Raw genomic sequence first — 19,316 nt, 5'->3', positions numbered from 1 at the left:
AAAAAAAAAAATCATTTCCCCCTTTTACTTAAAACGTGGCTCAATCCAGCAATATCTACACTTGATCAAATAATGAAATAAATATAAAATAAGGGAAAAATATATAATGATTATCATTTTGAATATTTACATCTGTACAAATACTTTAAATATATTTTATTACTTAACATGATTTTAAACTTTTTTTTATGGTGAATCTATAATTATTATATATTTTTTTTTGTACCTATTTAAAGTTCTTTAAGTTTGAATTTAATAGAACAAGTTGTTGAATGTGAATGATACCAGTATTTAAGGGGAAAAAAAATATAAATAAAATTGTTTTATTCATTTTTATCTTGTGTGTTTTTAGGTCGACTGTTTGTTTGAATTGCATAAGAGTAGGAACCGGTCGAAACGCATTTCTTGACTATTATTATTCTTTTTTTTTTTTTTATCAAATTAATCTTCATAGCTTGTAACTGTAAAAAATATGAAAACTCGATCACTCAAATTTTTTAATTTATAACTCAAAAAATTGATGGTTTACTTATTATTTTATACAAAAAAAAAAATATTTTCAATTTCATTTTAAAATAAACATTTTTTAAAAAAATATTATTTATATGTATTTTTTATTTTAAATAATAAAGTCAGTTTATGTTTGTTTTGTTAGATAAAAATTTTATTCTTTTAGCCTTGTATTAAAATAAAATTTTTCTAGTTTTTTTTAAATTGAAAGAAAAATAACATTTCAACAATAATAATTTTATGGAAAAAAAAAAAATATTTAATAAATTGTATTCATGGAAAAAAAAAAATAACTTGGTCAATTTAAATACAATTATTTTATCAATATTTTTTATTGTTTTTTTGATAAAATATTTTGACATAATTTAGTATATTATTGTAAACCCGAAATAATAAATGTTTATTTTCAACAATTTTCAGAGTATTTACTAAAAATTTAGAACAAGTTTAAGTAGAGCATGGAATCATATTGACCTCAACATGTCGACAATTATATTTCAGATAATCATTCACCAAGTTGATAATATAATTTTTTTTTTATCAGCGAAAATACATGTAGTAATTATTTATTTTTCCTTTCTTCTTGATTATTATGCTATTTATTTATAATATTTGTAATAATTAAAAATAAATAAATTTAAATAATTTTTTTATTATTGGAATAATTAAATTGAGTTTAAAAAATTTTCTATAAGTGGTGCAACTTTTTCTGGATCATTTAAATGTACATGATGAGTTCCCTCAACTTCTTGATATTCAAATTTTGAAGATTTTTTTTTAATAATATCTAATATTTCTTCATAATGTCCAGATATTTCATTTTTAAGACCTTGAAGTGCTCGTATATTCAAGTATGGACATTTTATTTGTTCAGCATATTGTTTTGACAAATCAGCTGTCAAAAATCCCAACATTGAAACCTAAAAACGACAAAAAAAAATTGTTTAAAATAATTTCAACATCATTATTAGATAAACATGCAATCGTCAATAAATAATTTACAAATATTCATTGAAAAAAAAGCTCAATGTATAAATGATCAAATAAATTTAATTTTAAATCAAATTTTATAGTTTTAATTTTTCTTTTAATAACTTTTAATGAATTTTTAATATAAAAACAAGAATAGATGTTACCTTCAATCTTGGATCTCTGGAGAAATAATATTTTCCTGGTAAAGATGCTGGTTGCATACCACGTATCATTAAAATTTCAGCACTTTTACGTGTTATATTACCATTATAAGCATCCAAAACAATACCCAACATTTCATCATACTCATAACATGGTACATTATCAAGTGTTAATTTTTCATATTTTAAATATTTATCAATTTGATTGCCAGTTGATGTTACTAAATTAGGAATTTTTTTAACTGATGGACTAGCAATATCAAGACTTATTAATAAATCAATTTCATCTGGATATGTTGCAGCATATAAAAATCCAATTGCACCACCCAATGAATGTCCAAGTATTTTAATCTATATAAATAATATTTTATTATATCATATATTTGTTTTCAATCAAACCAAGTGCATAATGGGTACCTCAGTATTTAAATAAAATATATATATTAAAATTTAAATGTGCGTTAAAATTATTGAATAAATTTCTATCATTATTTTTAGATTAGGAAAAAAAAAAAAAAAATGAATATACATGCATTTATAATCGCTGACCTTGTTCCACTGATAATATTTTATAATTCTACGAAGCAAGATAAGACAGTCCCAGTGCATAAAATAGTACTGTCCTTCTCGTAGATGTGATGAATAACCATGACCAGGTAAATCCAAACATAAATATGAATGATTTTTATTATTACTGATTAATAATTTCATCAGTGGATCAAAACTCCCGGAATTATCCTGTCGACCATGTAATGTTATTATCGGTTGTATACTCCTCGATCCCCACCATTTCCCTGTGACAATTAATTTTAAATATGTATACATTTTTACTACGACGAAAAAATTATCTAAAATTTCGAAATATCATTTGTCTAATCTATCATATTCATAAAATTATCAGGAAAAATATTTTTTGTTCAAACATTGAGGAACCCATTAACACTGTTTATTTTATTTAAAAATTTTTCTTTTGTTTTTTTTTTTTTTAAAGCTGCTAACCTTGTCCCATTTGTAATATTTAACAATTCTACGTAGAATAATAATCCCATCCCAACAAACATAGTAAAATGTTCCATCAGGAATATGAGATGATAATCCATGACCAGGTAAATCAATACACAACAATGATATTTTATTGTTGTTTAATTTATTTGCAATATTATCAAATGTTCCAGCATTATCTTGCCAGCCATGAATTGATAATATTGGCTGTATGTCCTTTGGGCCCCACCATTTTCCTTTTTTAATTTTAATTTAATATTAATATATTTACAATAATTATATTAGTTTTAATGGACAAAAAAATTTTTCATTTAATTTAATAGAAACATTTTTATTGACTCACCACTAATGTGACCCCAGGGAACTGGAATACTGACTTCTTCAGGTTCTAAAAAAATTATTTAATTAAATCTTAAATAAAAGCTCATTTAGTTCATCAAATATTCATTTATTTACCTATATTTTCAGATCCATTTTTTGCCACAGCTTGGTTACTTGAATTACTCATTTTTTTGTTGAATTTTATAAAATAATTTTATATATCGAAATTATCTGTGTCACTTAAATATTTCAAATTTACTACCTGAAAAAGTAAAAAAATTACTGCGTCATTGTCGTTTAATTAACATTTTCTTTTGTTCTTTTTATTTAAAAAAAATAAATAAATATTTAATGTATGATCAAGCATGATTTTTATCAATTTGATCTAGGTATAACCTCAACTACAAAACGTCATTATAAAATGTAAACAAAACAACATGAAATATCGTGTTATACTTTAATTTTAATTAGTAATTTGTTAATAAACTATGTATTGATGAATGTTAATGAATAAAAATTATGATGTATTTACCTGTATGATGAATTCAAAGATGCATAATAATTTTACGTGCTTGTTAATTTATTGAACAAAAAAACAATCTGTCTTACCGATTGAGAAGGTGAATATAATATTATGATGACGACAGAGGTTATAAGTTTGACAGCTGCTGGACGTCAAGTGTCAAACAACAAAAACAAAACCAAAGAATATTGTTGATATATTACTCCAAAAAGAAAAATAATTATATAATTTATAATGACAGATACAAATTTAATTGTTAAAAATGTTATTCATACTGGAACAAAATGTGTGGACTTTGTTCCTGGAACAAAAGTAAAAAATTTTTAAATAAGTATATTATGATTCAACAAAAAAACATAATGATTTATTGATTTTTGTTTTTCAGGTATTTTTTAATTTTAAAACATCAAAATGTGATGGTACAGTTATTGATGATAGTAAAAAAATGAAATCACCAATGGAATTAGTACTTGGTAAACAATTTAAACTTGAAGTTTGGGAAACAATTGTACAAAAAATGGCATTAAATGAAATAAGTTGTTTTAGAGTTGATAAAAGTGTTGGTTTATTATTTTTAATTTTAAATAATACTCCTATATTTATTATTAAAATTAATATAATATTGTAATTCTTTTAATTTTTAGTTAGTATCATCATATCCATATATTGCTAAAACACTGAGAGAAGTTGGTACACCAGCAAGTAAAAAAGTTAATAAACATTGTTGTGGTGTTACATTACAAAATGAAGGTATTGGATATGCAGATTTAAATGATTTGATTAAAAATCCTCAGGATCTTGAATTTACAATTGGTTTGTAATTTTAAAAATTATTTATTAACTAATTATGTTATTTATAAATCATTATATGATTCACTTATTTTCTTGACTCAATTAAGTTTATTTTATATTGTTGATTAGTATATTTTAAAATTTATTTAACAGAATTAACAAAAGTCATACAACCAAGTGAATATGAAAAAGAATCATGGCAAATGACTGAAGATGAAAAATTAAAAAATATACCAATATTAAGAGAAAAAGGTAATAAATTATTTAAAGATAAAAAAATTGATGAAGCTGCTAGTAATTATGCTGTTGCTATTGGAATTTTAGAACAACTTATGTTGGCGTAAGTTTCATTAAAAAAATATAAATAAATGTAATTAATTGTTATTATTATTTAATAATTAATTTATTAAAATTTTTTTAGTGAAAAACCAAGAGATGAAGCATGGTTAGAATTAGAAAAAATGAAAATGCCATTGTTGTTAAATTATGCACAGTGTAAATTATTGAATAAAGAATATTATCAAGCAATTGAACACTGTACAACAGTTTTAAATAATGAACCAGGTAAAATATAACATGTCAATTTATCTTTTTATGAAAAATTACTTACTTAATTTATTTTTTTGAATACACAGATAATGTGAAGGCATTTTATCGAAGAGGTAAAGCTCATATTGGTGCTTGGAATGAAACAGAAGCAATTAAAGATTTACGAAAAGCTGCTGAATTAGATCCGTCATTATCATCAATTATTGAAAAAGAATTACAAACATTTTTACTTGCTATTAAACAAAAAGATCAAGCACAAAAGAAAACTTTATCACAAATGTTTTCCACGTAAAGAAATTTATGAATTTATCAACACATAATACCCAGAAAGTGATGTCAGCTCTACCTGATTAAATTAATATTAGCCAATTAATTTTTTCATCCTAAATTTAAATCTGTATACTCTTCTAATTTCGGTGGAAAAAGTCTTTTTGTTCTGTCAAGGCTGTCGAAATAATAAACTAGAAATTGATTTATATTTCAATTAAATTATCTTTACGTTTGTTTTTAATTGAAACAAAAATATTTCTATTATAAATGGCATTGCATTGATTACAAACTTGAAGGCCATCATGGTAAATAATATTTGTCAGATTTCATTATAATTTCTTGCGATAATCTGGCAAATTCAAAACGTTCAAGATTAAACTGATAAATATTTTTATTTCAAAAGAAATTAAGTACGATTAATATTATTTACACCAAAATGTCTTTTGAATTTAAAATTAATATAAGCAATTTCAAAATGAGAATATCTATTTTCCTTTTAAAATAATATTCCCAGTTTTATAAATTCAAAAAAAAATGTAAGAATACTTTAATTGAAATATATATTTATTCATGCTTTTATTTTTTGCAAACTTGATAAAGTTCTATTTTTATTGTCAATATAAATATTCCTGTTTTCATGGAATTAGTCATTTTAATATTTTTTTCTCTCCAAGAAATAAAACCAAAACTTTTAAATTAACTTTTTTTTATTATTTTAAACAAAAAAAAATAAAATGTTTATCAATATAATTTCAATTAAAAATCAATTAAGTTATCAATAAAATTTACCTGAATTTTATGGTCATCAATATCATTCAATATTCATTCTTTTAGTTGTATTTGATTTCGCAATAACCAAAACAATATTAACATTCCAGTTATTAACTTATGACTTATCTTAATTCGTGGATATTAGCCGCTGGATTATTTTTTTTTTATTAGAAAATTATAAATACTCGAAAAAATTTCAAGATTAGATTTGAATTCAGGAGTAATAATATTGATTTATTCTAGTCGTTGGATGACGTCAATAAATAATAACAATACAATAAATACATTTTCACAATGAACAATAAATTTTTTATTCTGTCAAGACTGGCTCTTTTTTTTTTTTTTTTTTTTCATTTGAATTAATGATTTTCGTTGTAGTATTATACACTCGCTGATATTAATTTTATAATTATTTTTTTTCGATCTCACTTTGTTTTTTTTTTTTGTCGTTAATTTGAATGTTTTTTTTTTTTTCTTATCGTATACAGACACCATTGAAATAATTGAAAATATAAAAATAGCAAATGTAAAGTCTCTTTGTCATGACACAACAAAAGCTTGATGTCGATGAGCGTGAAGAGAATAATAGACGTGTTGAGGGTTTTCCCCATTTTCATACTTCACATATTTCAAAGTTCAGAATAACTTCCTTTTTCTACTTTTAGATTATATCGTCATTCATAACCATCTAATACCTTTAAAAAAAAAAATATATATATAATATCAAAAAATATAATAACAAAAAGCTTTATCTTTTTTTTTTCGACCGGCACATTTTATTATTCATTTGACATTTTCTATAAGACTTTTGAAAAATGACCTCTTTATAACTTCCATTTTTATTCTTACAAAAACATCAAAGAACATCCAAAAACAAATTTTTTATAACGAAGAAAACTCTTCAAGTAAAATTGAAATAAAAAATATATATTATTTTTATTATTTTGTATTTATTTATTTTTTTTTAAGTTTCTTAAATGTGAAATTTAGATCGTTAAAATATCTAGATTTCTTTGCTATTTTTATCGATAAAAAAATAATTTTATAAAAACTATATATAGTATAAATAATTACTCCAAAATTTTCAATAATATCAATTAATCAAATTAAGCTATTATTATTATTTTATTTATTGAAAATTTATCTTAAAAATATCGAAATATTTGTAGAAAAAAAAATATAAATTTTTTTTTTTTAATTTATAGCAAAAAAATAAAATAAATTGAAGGATGAATAACTTTATAGATTTATAGATATAAAATTCGATAAGATAAAAAATAAGTCAATAATTTAAGAAATTTTTTTTTTCGCTATTTTTAGGATAAAAAAAGGTGGACTAAAAAGAAGGAGTATAAAGGTGGGAAAGGATTGTGGAGGTGTCGGGACTTTCCTGCTTTTGTTCATCTCTCTCTTATGTCCAGCTAACTATATATTATAATATATCGTATATAAATATATATATATAAAAATTATATTCGTGTCGACGCGCGCACTATCAAAAAAATTCTCTTCAGTCTCAATCTCATCGTCGAATTGCATCCGTCCATATCGCGTTGTGTTCTCCACAAGTTTGCATGTTTATCCGATCATATAAATAAATTATTTAATTTTAAATATTTGTGTTAGTTAATAAAAAACTTTATTTATATAAATAAAAAAATAAAAAACATATCAATTAAATGTGCTAAGTAAGATATTTCCAATTAAAAAAATTAAATCTCGGACGCGTTGACGTAAAAAAAAAAAAAGCGCGTCGCGAAATCCTGAGTAAATATTCAAAAAAAAAAAGGTAATTTTTTATTCAATATAATTTTAATTATATATTTTTTAATTATTATAATTATTATTTATTTTTTAAATACTTTTTTCGATTTATTAATTTAAAAGAAAAACTCAAAAAACAAGAATTTTTTAAACAGCTGGAATTCGTACTTTTTAAATAAATTTTATTTAATTTTATTTTTGATTAAATTCAAGTTTTATAAATTAATTATTATTTATTTTTCTACTTGTTTTTTAATTCAGTAGATATTTAATAAATTGAAAATTTTTTTTAACTTGCAATTAAGTAGTTTTTAATATAATCAATTTTTTTTATTAATTTTTACTTATTATAATTTAATTAAATATATAAATTGTTATTAAAAAAAGATAATAAATGTAGATTTATAAAGTTATTAAAAATTAAAAAAAGAAAATTTATTATGAAATTCCGTTGGCACAAAGTCAAGGACAAGGTTTACCGAGAGAAATACTGATATCAGGATATTTCTTATTGGCCTCAAGATTACGAGGGAATGTGGTACTGTTTAATCTGCTAGAAAATGAGTTTTTTTTTTTTATTATATAACAAAATATTCATTTTTAATAATAATTATAAAAAATATAAATTAGTTTCATACTATTATTATTATTTATTTATTTATATTTTTTATTGACAGTAAAAATTTTTTATACATTATTTAATTACAAAATCGAAATGCATGACCTAATTATTTATTAATAAAAAATAATACTAATACTATTTTGATTATTTGTTACTAACAATATAAGTTTATTATTTTTAAAATATATAATAAAATAATTGTAGGTCAAATGACAAAGAAAAATATTTATTTATAATATGTAATTTTTGAAAATCATTCTTGACAGATATTTTCTTTTTTTAAAATTTCTTTTAATTGATTTTAAATGGGTAAAAAAAAAATCTGTAATGATTTTTCCTTTCAAGAAAGATATTAGTGAAAAGTTGAAGATGACCTACCTATATGTGTAAAAAGCAAAATAAAAATACCGTTGAAAGTTGAGGACAACTTTCACAAAATCAAACTCATTCATTGAGATTAAATTATTGTCAGTTGTTTTGGTATTTTAAAAAATTATTTATTAAATATAAACAAAGGAAATTAGGTTACTTAAAAAGTAACGAATAAAAACAACATAAAATTTATATTTATTCAATTTTACTTTGTCAGTTTTATTCACAAAATTATTTATTTCTGTTCTCAATTTTTATGTAGTTTGTTTTGTCGAGTTTTTTTGTGGTTTCATCAATCTCTCAAGAACAAGACAATTTATCCTAGTTGATATATAAAAAGTCTCAAGGGAACATGAGGTAAAATTTTATAGGGTAGTTTCGACAAAAAAAAAAAACATACGGTATCTTGAAAAAACATCGTATCAATTTGTTGGTAAATTTTTCACATTGAATATCATAAAAATAAATAAATATATATATTTTATTGTTGAAACAAAAAAAATAATAATAACATAAATGACCTACTTTTGTAAAATTTATTTAAAAAAATAATGATTTTCGAAAAAAAATTGATTTGCTTTATTTCAAATTGAAATATTATTTGATTATTACAAATATTAAATAGGTATTGCAATAATTTTTTTTCATCTGAAAAATTTAATATTTATATTTTTACATAAATAAAATTTATAATAATTTTTTTAGAGTAATTGTTTTGTCTTTTTTCTACAATTTCTAACAGAAAATAAATTTTAAAAATCACAGCTGACGAAAATTCAAATTTTCAAAACTCCTTTGTGAGCATAAAAGTAGTAAAACAAGTTTGAATTTCATAAAGTTGCACTGAATAACCATGTAAAATAATATTTATTTATTATTTTTTACTTATTAAAAATTTAAAATAATTATAAAAAAATAAATATATTGTTGTTTAATTAATTTTTGAGGTCAAATTGATTATATTATTAATCAAAATAATATTATTATTTACGTTATGTAATGAAAAAAAAATTATAATAATTTTTATTTTTAAATGTTTCGAATGATTATTTGAAAGTGATGATCCAATGATCCACAAACGGTATTATATATCTGAGGTTTCTGTGCCTAACGGTTTAACGACAGCGGTACTCAACTTATCAACCTTGATTTATAAATATTTTAGAGCTCCAATTAATTAATATTTAATTTATACATAAACTTAATTAAAAATTCATTAAATTAATTTATATAATAATGAAATTTAAATAAACAATTACTTGTGTTTGATGAATATAAATGAATTTATTGTTTTGATAATAATTATATGAAATGTTCTCTTAATTGATTGATAATTATTATCACAAATATGATGAATAAAAAGTGTATAATAATTCTTTTTAATGTATAAAAAACTCAAATTCATTTCTTTGTTTTATTATTTTTTTTCTATAGATATCAGAATGTTGGGTATAATTGTGCCATTGTTGATGTTGGTGATGAAAATTGAGGCCATAGCAGTATCATCAGGATCATTTAATGACGATGATACAGCGAGACATTACAATTCTCGTTATTCAATATATGATGAATCATATAAAGTTGATTTTCGATATCATAATCATACAGAAATGCACAACTTTCTTCGTAAAACATCATCACGTTATCCAAATTTAACAGCTCTATATTCAATTGGACAATCTGCTCAGAGTAATTATCAATTTATTATTAACTTGTACTCAAAATTATTGAAAAATTATATAAAATAATTTATTTTTTCTTCAAATTAAAGAACGTGATTTGTGGGTGATGGTCGTTTCATCGTCGCCATATGAACACATGATTGGAAAACCTGATATTAAATATGTTGCTAATATTCATGGTAATGAAGCTGTTGGACGTGAACTCATGCTTCATTTAATTCACGTAAGTTAATTTTTAAAACAATTTTTTTTTTTATTTCCTTGAAATATCAATAATTTTTATCAACTAAATGCGTCAATTTTTTATTGGATCCAAAGTTTGATTTATTAACAAGATTTTTTCAGTAATTTTTTTTAATTATTTTTTTAAATTTTGTTGTTGGATTGTTTTTTTTATTTTAAATTGTTATTGTTTTTTTTTTTTTTGTTTTTCTTACATGACAGTTACTAGTCACTCAATATGGCACAGATGATTACATAACTTGGCTGTTAGATAATACAAGAATTCATATTTTACCATCAATGAATCCCGATGGTTTTGAAATTTCAAAAGAGGGAAATTGTGAAGGTGGTATGGGACGGTAAATATATTTTTCTTATAAATTTATAAATTATCAATATTTATCTATAATAATATTAAACTTTTATTTTTTTACTTTGTTGCAGGTATAACTCCCGTGGTTATGATCTCAATAGAAATTTTCCGGATTACTTTAAGCAAAATAATAAAAAAGTTCAACCAGAAACTGAAGCTGTTAAACAATGGATATCGAAAATTCAGTTTGTTTTATCTGGTTCTTTTCATGGTGGTGCGCTAGTTGCAAGTTATCCATTTGATAATACTCCAAATACACGTAAGTCATAAATAATTAATTTTTATATTAAAAAAAAAGACATTTGTTTTTGAGTATTGTAATGTTTCAAGATTGAAAATGATTTATGTCACTTACAAGTGATTCAAAATAATTCGAATGAATTTCCTAAATTTTTAAATAAATATAAATCTATTGATAATTAAATTTATTTAATAATATAAAATTAACTAATTATTAATTATATTTATTTATTTAATAATAATATAAGATGAATTTTTTTTTTTTAATATTTATTTTTATATAAAAAAATTTATACTAATGAAATAATAATTTTTAATAATTTGAATAAATTATTTTAAATAATCAATAAGGTGTTTTGATGAATATATAAAAAAATTTATTTAATTTAAAATGAAATTTTATTTTTTTATAAATACTATCTTCAAGTACAAATCCATCATTTGTAACTGAAGACATCGAAATTGTTATAAAAAAATTTAATAATTATAATCATTATTACTAAAAAAAAATGTATTATTAATTTTTAAATTTTATTATTTCAACTGATTTTAAACGTGTTTCAAATGAATTTATAAAATTAAGAGTCATCTCTTGATGATCTCTTACAATGCATGTAAATTATTTTTAATGTGAAAGTGACTAATTGACTTTATCAGTGTCTACCCTCTTGCTTAAAGTACTTACCTTTTTGTTAACTACAAATTATGTTTATTTATCAAGTTAAATAAAAATTTTAGTCATTAGTATAAGTAGAAAGCGAGATTATTTAGAAATAATAGATGCACGTTGGCTTTATATTTCTTGTTTGTTGTTTATTTGTTTTTAATATGTACAACATTGTTCATCTGTTAGGAATTCCCCCAGGAGCCTTGACCAAAACGGATGTGATAATTTGTTGCTCTTGTCTAGATTTCACTTTTTTTTTCTCCTTTACAAATCTATTCACTTTTTATTTTATGTATATATTTTTTTTTTTTATTTGTTTAACCAGGATTTACACTTGACTTTTTTATAAAATTGGTTTACAACTATTTTTATAAATTATATTTAATTTTTTTTTTTTTGAGCTACTATAATAATAGTTATTATTGTTATTTTTTAAAAAATATATTTATAATTTTGGATATAACAAAAAACACTTTTTTTTTTTTATTTGATATTTTTCATGCTATCAGGAATTTGTCGGTCTGCACCATTGTGCGCAAGTATGAACATAACATGGATTAATTTAGTTGCATCATGAATAATTTATTACATATTTACATTTATGTATAATTTATTACATATATTTAATTAATCAAAAATATTTTTTCAGTGTTTCAGAGTTACAGATCACAACCAAGTATATCACCTGATAATGATGTATTTGAACATTTATCAATGGTTTATTCAACAAGTCATACAAAAATGCATCGTGGTGAATCATGCTCAAGAACACAGCCTGGTTTTAAAAATGGTATAACAAATGGTGCTGAATGGTATCCATTAACTGGTGGTATGCAAGATTTTAATTATATTTGGAATGGCTGTATGGAAATAACATTTGAAATATCATGTTGTAAATATCCACCAGCAAATGAGCTAGAAAAATTCTGGGAGGAAAATCGTGTTGTAAGCTGTTGCTATTGTTATTAAAATTGAAAAAATTAAAAACCTGAAATACTTTTATTTATATTGTTGATTAATTCATTATTATTTGAAAATATTTTTAGGCACTTGTTAATTATTTGGCTGAAGCACACAGAGGTGTTCAAGGATTTGTCATTGATGAATTTGGAAATCCAATTGAGAGAGCTTCAGTCATTGTCAAGGGTCGTGATATAAAATTTTCAACAACAAAGTATGGTGAATTTTGGAGAATTCTTTTGCCTGGTAACTACAAACTTGAGGTAAGTTTTTTTCCATCAAATATAATTTGTATTTTAAATTTTTTTTCTTCATCTCAGCTTAATAAAGTATTTAACAAAAATTAGTCTATATAATTTATTTACAGTACATTTGAATTATAGTTTATATAAAATGAAAATTTTATTTTCATTTTTTCTAGGTTTCTGCAGAAGGATACAGTCCAAGTGAAATTGATTTTACAGTCATTAAACAACATCCAACACTTTTAAATGTTACACTACACAGCACAAAGGTAAGATTGAAAAAAAAATATAATTATATATAGTTTAAAAATTTAATAATTATAATATTTTTTACAAACGTAAATTTTTCAAAATCTAAAAAACCTAATCAAAAAATAATTTGTTTAATTTGGCAATAATTTAAGGGATGGAATTGAGGAAAATTAACTTGTTTTTTATTTTTTTTTCATGATAATATCCTAGTCACAATATCCCAAACGAGTATAATAATTCGAATCCAATTTTTCTTTAAAACACTTAATGTTTTTTATATTAATAAACATGAATTTCATTTTTATTTGACAGAGAAATTTGTGTTTGGAATATTCTGACTATGATATTTTAATAATTTTTATTAATAACAATATTAATTTTTAATATTGCCAGTAGAAAAATGATAATATTTTATACTGGATCAAAAAAAAAAACTGTAAATAGCATGTTGAGGGGAATGAGTATGTGTGGTTTCAGAGATCATTAGTAAATCGTGGTGATAATTGTGGACCGAGTGATACTCTCATTGGGACACAAGTGTCAATAAACACAGGTCATCATGGAATCATACTGGGACATCCCAAACAGGATTCCATCGACACCGACTCCATTGTGTTTCCCTCATCCTAAAAAATAACACTTTTTTTTTTTTTGTTTATTTATAATTCAAAAAAACTAGTAGAATCTAAATAATATGAGTTATTTAAATTCTCTGATTGACATTATATTTATCTCCAAGAATAAAAAATAAAAAGAAAAAAAAATTAACAAACTAAATTTTTGTACACAATATTATTGCATGGTTTTTTTTCTTCCTCTTTTTTTTTTTTTAATAGTTTATTATAATTTCTGTGGTGATTGTCTAAATTATTTTAATATTTTTAATAACATTAAGTTTTTCAGTTTTTAAAATTAATATCTTCAAGATCATAATGCATCTCTGGTTAAACAGCTAATTATTGAGTAAAATATTTTTAATTTACTTCCTTTTTACTATATATTATTTAAATAACACTAATTATTGTTATAAATAATGATTGTTACAAGAATCTGTATTTCTGTTCCCTGTGAATAAAGTATTTCTACTGGGACTGTAAATAAATAAATAAAATAAATAGTATTTATTTAAAAAATAATAATTATAACAATTATTTTAAAAAAATATAATAATAAGATAAAATGATAATAATTTAATCTTTTATAATTTCCATAACCGTTACACAGGAACCAGCTTTTTTAACGGTACCTTTTATTTTATTTTTTTTTTTGCTTATATTTAAATAATAGTCATACTTCTATTTTTTAATTTAAATTACTATTATTACTATTATTTTATTATTATTATTAAACGGGATTATAACTAGTTTTTTTTTTTTAAAGTGAAAATATATTTTTTGTTGGTGAATTTAATTTAGAGCTGGACAAATTTTTTTTGTGTATTTTTTTTGTTTTACATTTATTAAATTATTAAAAAATATTTACTACAGCTGTATAGTATTAGTATCAATTTATTAAGCATCAAAAAATGTATATATACATTAATAGCAAAAAAAAAAAAAAAAACTCGGTATGTATTTTTTATTTATAGAATAAAAATAAAAATATTTCAGTCAAGATATAATAAAATCGATATGTAAAAAAAAATTAATAGTATTAAAAATAATCTTGTCATATTACTTTATAAATAAATTTCAAAAAAATAATAACCGATGTACGTCAGACCAGATAAATTTACATGATATATCATCATTGTTAAACACAGCAAAGAAAAAAAAAATGTACTTAATTTTTTATTTATCAAACAAGCTAATATAATTTAAATATTATGAATTATTTTAATCCACTAATTATTGTATATTAATTACTAAATAATTTATTGATTTTTTAATAATTAGAGAGTGGGTGAAAATGGTGAACAAAACCAACAACAACAACAATATGGCCATGGTATTAATAATCAAGGAGTTCGTCCATATCCACATCGTGATTATTCAATCCATTATCATCCAAATGGTGCAACAAATAATGGACAAATAAGTGATAATTCAAATGGTATATTATCATCAATAAGCAGTGGTTTTAATTCATTTGTAACAAATTTATTTGGCTGATCATCTATTGCATTTATTATAATTTTTTTTTCATTATTACGTGTCATTGGTATTTATGAAATTATTCAATTTACTATTTTTACAACAACGTGACACTGGTCAACAAAAAAAGTATATACCTTTGAATAAATAAATAACAATAAACAATAAATGAAAAAAAAATTAAAAAATTGCAACTAAAATTAAATATCTATTAATGATAAAAAAAAAAAGCTCATATTTTACAATATTTTAGTAATCGATACAGAAATATATATACATTTCAAAAATAATAATATCAATAAAAAATATTATTACACTCTAATTTCATTGAGACTGTATATAAATTGAATAAAAAAAAAATATTTAAACAGTGATATATAGCTTTTAATAAATTATGTAAAATTAAAAAAAATATATTTGAGCTTTTTTTTTATTTATTTAAAACATTAGTAAGTCGTTTAAAAAAAAACTATGATATTTTTAAATTATTCAATATATTTAATATTTATTTACTAATAAATTGAAGAAATTTGTTAATCTGCATTAAAAAAAATATATACATTGTACACCTGTTATAGGATAATAATTTAATTTTTCATTTAAAAAGTTTTTTGCTTCTTTTTTTTATTTATTTCTTTGGTGTCTTTCATCGATAGTATTTATAAATTTATTATTATAATTTATTAATTAACTGTAATGATTATATTTGACATTAAAAATTATACTAGGTATTACATCACATTGGATTTTTTTTCTATATGCATTAGAATTATTAAAAAAAAAAAAAAACAAAAAAATTGTGCTTAATGCTCTGTTTTAAATAAATTAATTAATACAATTTTTTTAAATATTATTATTATCAATGTGATATAAAAAAAAAAAAAAAAAGTTGAATTATAATAATTAAATATTGTTTAAAAAATAATACTGTAAAAATAATATTATTGTTGTTTGTTTTTTCTATCATGTCTTTAAAAATCATCTACTTGTTTCGATTTAAAAAACAACTTTACAATTTTTTTTTTTTCGATAAAATGAATATAATTAAACGTCAATAATACTGTTGCGTTTTTTCTCCATGTCAACTGAGTCAAGATCGTTTCCAAGACTACCAACACGCCCTCGAAGACCAGTTTGTCCTGTTGCTTTTAATTTTTCCTGCATTTGAGCTAAAATATCCTGCATTCTTCGAATCTTGAAATGAAAAAAAAAATATTATAATGATGGCATTGTACGACATTGTTTTGTATTTATTTAAATTGAAATAATTTGGTTACCTCTTCATCTTTCTGGAGCAATAATCTATCAGTATCAGAGATGCTGTTTTCAAAATGTGGCCCAGAGTCTCTTTTTAGTTTGCTAAAGAAAAAAAAAAAACATATATAAAAATAAACAAGTTTGATTATAAGCTCTATGAAAAATAATTAATAATGTTGTTTTTTTAATTATGAGAAATTATTTACATGCTGCAGTACCTCCTTTCTCGAATGGCTTGTTGTGATATTTGTGAAATACACTGTGCTCGAAAATTTTCATAATGTACATCTTGTGTAACATCTTTGAGATCTTGCATATGGGTTGATATAAGCATTGTTCGCAATTTAACAAAATCACTGTGTTTTGGATTCTCAACTTCAACAACACCCCATGGATATTGACGACCACGTACTTTTCTACCAGCAACTTCAAGTACTGTCGAACTTCCAACAACAGCGAATGGTACTGTTGCTTTTAGTTCTTTATCTTGTTGTTTAAAATCTTCATCTTCATCACTATCACAATCCGGAAATTGATAAATCTGTAAATAAATACATAGATAATGTGAAAGCATTTTATCGAAGAGGTAATGCTTATATTGGTGCTTGGAATGAAACAGAAGCAATTAAAGATTTACGAAAAGCTGCTGAATTAGATTCGTCATTATCATCAACTATTGAAAAAGAATTACAAACATTTTTACTTGCTATTAAGCAAAAAGATCAAGCACAAAAGAAAACTTTATCACAAATGTTTTCCACGTAAAGAAATTTATGAATTTATCAACACATAATACCCAGAAAGTGATGTCAGCTCTACCTGATTAAATTAATATTAGCCAATTAATTTTTTCATCATAAATTTAAATCTGTATACTCTTCTTATTTCGGTGGAAAAAGTCTTTTTGTTCTGTCAAGGCTGTCGAAATAATAAACTAGAAATTGATTTATATTTCAATTAAATTATCTTTACGTTTGTTTTTAATTGAAACAAAAATATTTCTATTATAAATGGCATTGTATTGATTACAAACTTGGAGGCCATCATGTAAATAATATTTGTCAGATTTTATTATAATTTCTTGCGATAATCTGGCAAATTCAAAACGTTCAAGATTAAACTGATAAATTTTTCTATTTCAAAAGAAATTAAGTACGATTAATATTATTTACACCAAAATGTCTTTTGAATTTAAAATTAATGTAAGCAATTTCAAAATGAGAATATCTATTTTCCTTTTACAAATAATATTCCCAGTTTTATAAATTCAAAAAAAAAATGTAAAAATAATTTAATTGAAGTATATATTTATTGATGCTTTTATTTTTTGCAAACTTGATAAAGTTCTATTTTTATTCTCAATATAAATATTCCTGTTTTCATGGAATTAGTCATTTTAATATTTTTCTTTCCAAGAAATTAAAACGAAACTTTTAAATTACCTTTTTCTATTTTTTTAAACAAAAAAAATAAAATGTTTATCAATATAATTTCAATTAAAAATCAATTAAGTTATCAATAAAATTTACCTGAATTTCATGCTCATCAATATCATTTAATATTCGTTCTTTTAATTTTTTAACTTCTTGAGTTGTTAGTGTATCAGCCTTTGCAATAACTGGAACAACATTAACCTTTCTGTGAAGGCGTCTAAGAACTTCTAAATCCATTTGTCTCAATCTAAAACAATTTTTATTTTGTCATAGTAACACTAAAATTTAAGAATATAAATCAACTAAAATAAGAAATTATATAATTTACCCATGACCGTAAGGTGGAATAAAATACAGACAACAATGCACTCGATTATCTTGTATATTTTTTCTATTTAATCCACTTTCATCCGTAAAATATTGTCGAAATTGTTCATCAATATAAGCTGAACATGCCTTCCACGTATCTTCACAATTAACAGCATCACCAAATCCTGTAAAACAATAATTTCACCTGTTAAAATAGTTTTAAAATTATCATAAATTTTTTTTGGTTCTATTTAATTAATAAAATATACCTGGAGTGTCGACAATTGTCAATCTAAGCCTAACACCTTGTTCCTCAATGTCCATTGTTTTCTTTTCAATTGTTGTTGTTTTATCAACACGTTCTTGAATTAACAAATAAATTTAAAATAATATTAAAATTATATTCAATATATTTTATATAAATAAAAAAATAAATTATACACCACTGCTAAAATCTATTATTTTTATTCTCACCAAAAGCATCTGGTATTCGTCGATCTTTATACAAATCACCAAGAAATAAACTATTAATTAATGTTGATTTACCAAGACCAGTTTCACCTAAAACCATTAATGTAAATTCGAAGCCTCTTTTTACTGATTTTCTGTGTACTTGTTCTGGTAATGTTGCAAAACCAATATAGTCCCTATCTTGCTGAAACAAATTTGAACGGTATTTAAAATATGTGCTGTAGATAAATATTGCAATTGTTTTTATAACAATTATTTATGTTGATAATAGTTGTATTATAAATATGTAAACTTACCGCCAGACATGGTGTAAAAATTAAAAAAAAAAACACAACAAATAGCCGGTTGTAATGTCGATCACTTTCGTCTGCAGATGTCTAGGGGTACATAACGAATGTCAGACATTTGCGCCCGCGCACCCTCGATGGATCAATAAATCCCACCCCCCCTAACACCCTATATGCTAACAAATTTTAAGTCTAG

The 19,316-nt window shown here is 22.3% G+C and overlaps 4 protein-coding genes across 13 annotated transcripts; 2 read left to right on the top strand and 2 right to left on the bottom strand.

The window, feature by feature from the left end:
* Window positions 1–598: 598 nt before the first annotated feature.
* LOC122857417 (probable serine hydrolase) lies at window positions 599–3,872 on the bottom strand. 6 transcript variants are annotated; one of them, XM_044159577.1, is made up of 6 exons: window positions 3,576–3,872; window positions 3,102–3,228; window positions 2,989–3,033; window positions 2,643–2,881; window positions 1,647–1,994; window positions 599–1,430 (listed from the first exon to the last, which is right to left on the bottom strand). In XM_044159577.1, the coding sequence occupies exons 2-6, from the start codon at window positions 3,151–3,153 to the stop codon at window positions 1,176–1,178; spliced, it is 939 nt and encodes a 312-aa protein (XP_044015512.1). In that variant the 5' UTR covers window positions 3,154–3,228; window positions 3,576–3,872; the 3' UTR covers window positions 599–1,175. The 6 variants fall into 6 exon arrangements, with proteins under 6 accessions (XP_044015512.1, XP_044015511.1, XP_044015508.1 ...); XM_044159576.1 differs by having other exon boundaries at window positions 636–1,430; window positions 3,499–3,597; XM_044159573.1 differs by lacking the exon at window positions 2,643–2,881 and adding an exon at window positions 2,193–2,437 and having other exon boundaries at window positions 822–1,430; window positions 3,499–3,597.
* LOC122857416 (AH receptor-interacting protein) lies at window positions 3,689–6,793 on the top strand. Its single transcript, XM_044159572.1, has 6 exons — window positions 3,689–3,801; window positions 3,875–4,048; window positions 4,134–4,302; window positions 4,435–4,621; window positions 4,703–4,845; window positions 4,917–6,793. Exons 1-6 carry the CDS (start codon window positions 3,724–3,726, stop codon window positions 5,120–5,122), a joined length of 957 nt encoding a protein of 318 aa, XP_044015507.1. The 5' UTR covers window positions 3,689–3,723; the 3' UTR covers window positions 5,123–6,793.
* Window positions 6,794–7,365: 572 nt separating this feature from the next.
* On the top strand, window positions 7,366–15,381 carry LOC122857402 (carboxypeptidase M). 3 transcript variants are annotated; one of them, XM_044159558.1, is made up of 9 exons: window positions 7,366–7,660; window positions 10,064–10,318; window positions 10,401–10,534; window positions 10,756–10,892; window positions 10,978–11,165; window positions 12,463–12,758; window positions 12,860–13,036; window positions 13,195–13,287; window positions 13,748–14,068. In XM_044159558.1, exons 2-9 carry the CDS (start codon window positions 10,072–10,074, stop codon window positions 13,898–13,900), a joined length of 1,425 nt encoding a protein of 474 aa, XP_044015493.1. In that variant the 5' UTR covers window positions 7,366–7,660; window positions 10,064–10,071; the 3' UTR covers window positions 13,901–14,068. The 3 variants fall into 3 exon arrangements, with proteins under 3 accessions (XP_044015493.1, XP_044015490.1, XP_044015492.1); XM_044159555.1 differs by lacking the exon at window positions 13,748–14,068 and adding an exon at window positions 15,166–15,381 and having other exon boundaries at window positions 7,368–7,660; XM_044159557.1 differs by lacking the exon at window positions 13,748–14,068 and adding an exon at window positions 15,166–15,381 and having other exon boundaries at window positions 7,381–7,657; window positions 10,062–10,318.
* Window positions 15,276–19,222, bottom strand: LOC122857409 (septin-2). Of its 3 annotated transcripts, none has more exons than XM_044159564.1 (8): window positions 19,130–19,222; window positions 18,837–19,013; window positions 18,632–18,724; window positions 18,382–18,547; window positions 18,150–18,300; window positions 16,839–17,161; window positions 16,641–16,722; window positions 15,276–16,557 (listed from the first exon to the last, which is right to left on the bottom strand). In XM_044159564.1, exons 1-8 carry the CDS (start codon window positions 19,137–19,139, stop codon window positions 16,408–16,410), a joined length of 1,152 nt encoding a protein of 383 aa, XP_044015499.1. In that variant the 5' UTR covers window positions 19,140–19,222; the 3' UTR covers window positions 15,276–16,407. The 3 variants fall into 3 exon arrangements, with proteins under 3 accessions (XP_044015499.1, XP_044015500.1, XP_044015498.1); XM_044159565.1 differs by having other exon boundaries at window positions 18,837–19,017; window positions 19,130–19,206; XM_044159563.1 differs by having other exon boundaries at window positions 15,971–16,557; window positions 16,827–17,161.
* Window positions 19,223–19,316: the final 94 nt, after the last annotated feature.

Source organism: Aphidius gifuensis, linkage group LG5 (assembly GCF_014905175.1).
Source record: "Aphidius gifuensis isolate YNYX2018 linkage group LG5, ASM1490517v1, whole genome shotgun sequence".
In the NCBI taxonomy this organism is placed as follows: domain Eukaryota; kingdom Metazoa; phylum Arthropoda; class Insecta; order Hymenoptera; family Braconidae; genus Aphidius; species Aphidius gifuensis.
The sequence above is the reverse complement of the archived record's forward strand: the minus strand, read 5'-3'. Positions and strand labels throughout refer to the sequence as shown.

Bases quoted from the DNA above. Each gene is read 5' to 3' on its own strand.
- LOC122857417 (XM_044159573.1), bottom strand. From the start codon at position 3,153: ATGAGTAATTCAAGTAACCAAGCTGTGGCAAAAAATGGATCTGAAAAT. The intron at 3,034-3,101 runs GTAAATAAATGA...TAATTTTTTTAG, and splicing joins AAATGGATCTGAAAATATAG to AACCTGAAGAAGTCAGTATT. The intron at 1,431-1,646 runs GTAACATCTATT...TGTCGTTTTTAG, and splicing joins CCAGAGATCCAAGATTGAAG to GTTTCAATGTTGGGATTTTT.
- LOC122857402 (XM_044159555.1), top strand. From the start codon at position 10,072: ATGTTGGGTATAATTGTGCCATTGTTGATGTTGGTGATGAAAATTGAG. The intron at 10,535-10,755 runs GTAAGTTAATTT...CTTACATGACAG, and splicing joins TCATGCTTCATTTAATTCAC to TTACTAGTCACTCAATATGG. The intron at 13,288-15,165 runs GTAAGATTGAAA...TTTAATAATTAG, and splicing joins TTACACTACACAGCACAAAG to AGAGTGGGTGAAAATGGTGA.
- LOC122857416 (XM_044159572.1), top strand. From the start codon at position 3,724: ATGACAGATACAAATTTAATTGTTAAAAATGTTATTCATACTGGAACA. The intron at 4,049-4,133 runs GTTGGTTTATTA...TTTAATTTTTAG, and splicing joins GTTTTAGAGTTGATAAAAGT to TTAGTATCATCATATCCATA. The intron at 4,846-4,916 runs GTAAAATATAAC...TTGAATACACAG, and splicing joins AGTTTTAAATAATGAACCAG to ATAATGTGAAGGCATTTTAT.
- LOC122857409 (XM_044159563.1), bottom strand. The intron at 18,301-18,381 runs GTAAATTATATA...AAATTGTTTTAG, and splicing joins ATTCCACCTTACGGTCATGG to ATTGAGACAAATGGATTTAG. The intron at 17,162-18,149 runs GTAAATTTTATT...ATTTATTTACAG, and splicing joins TTGATGAGCATGAAATTCAG to ATTTATCAATTTCCGGATTG.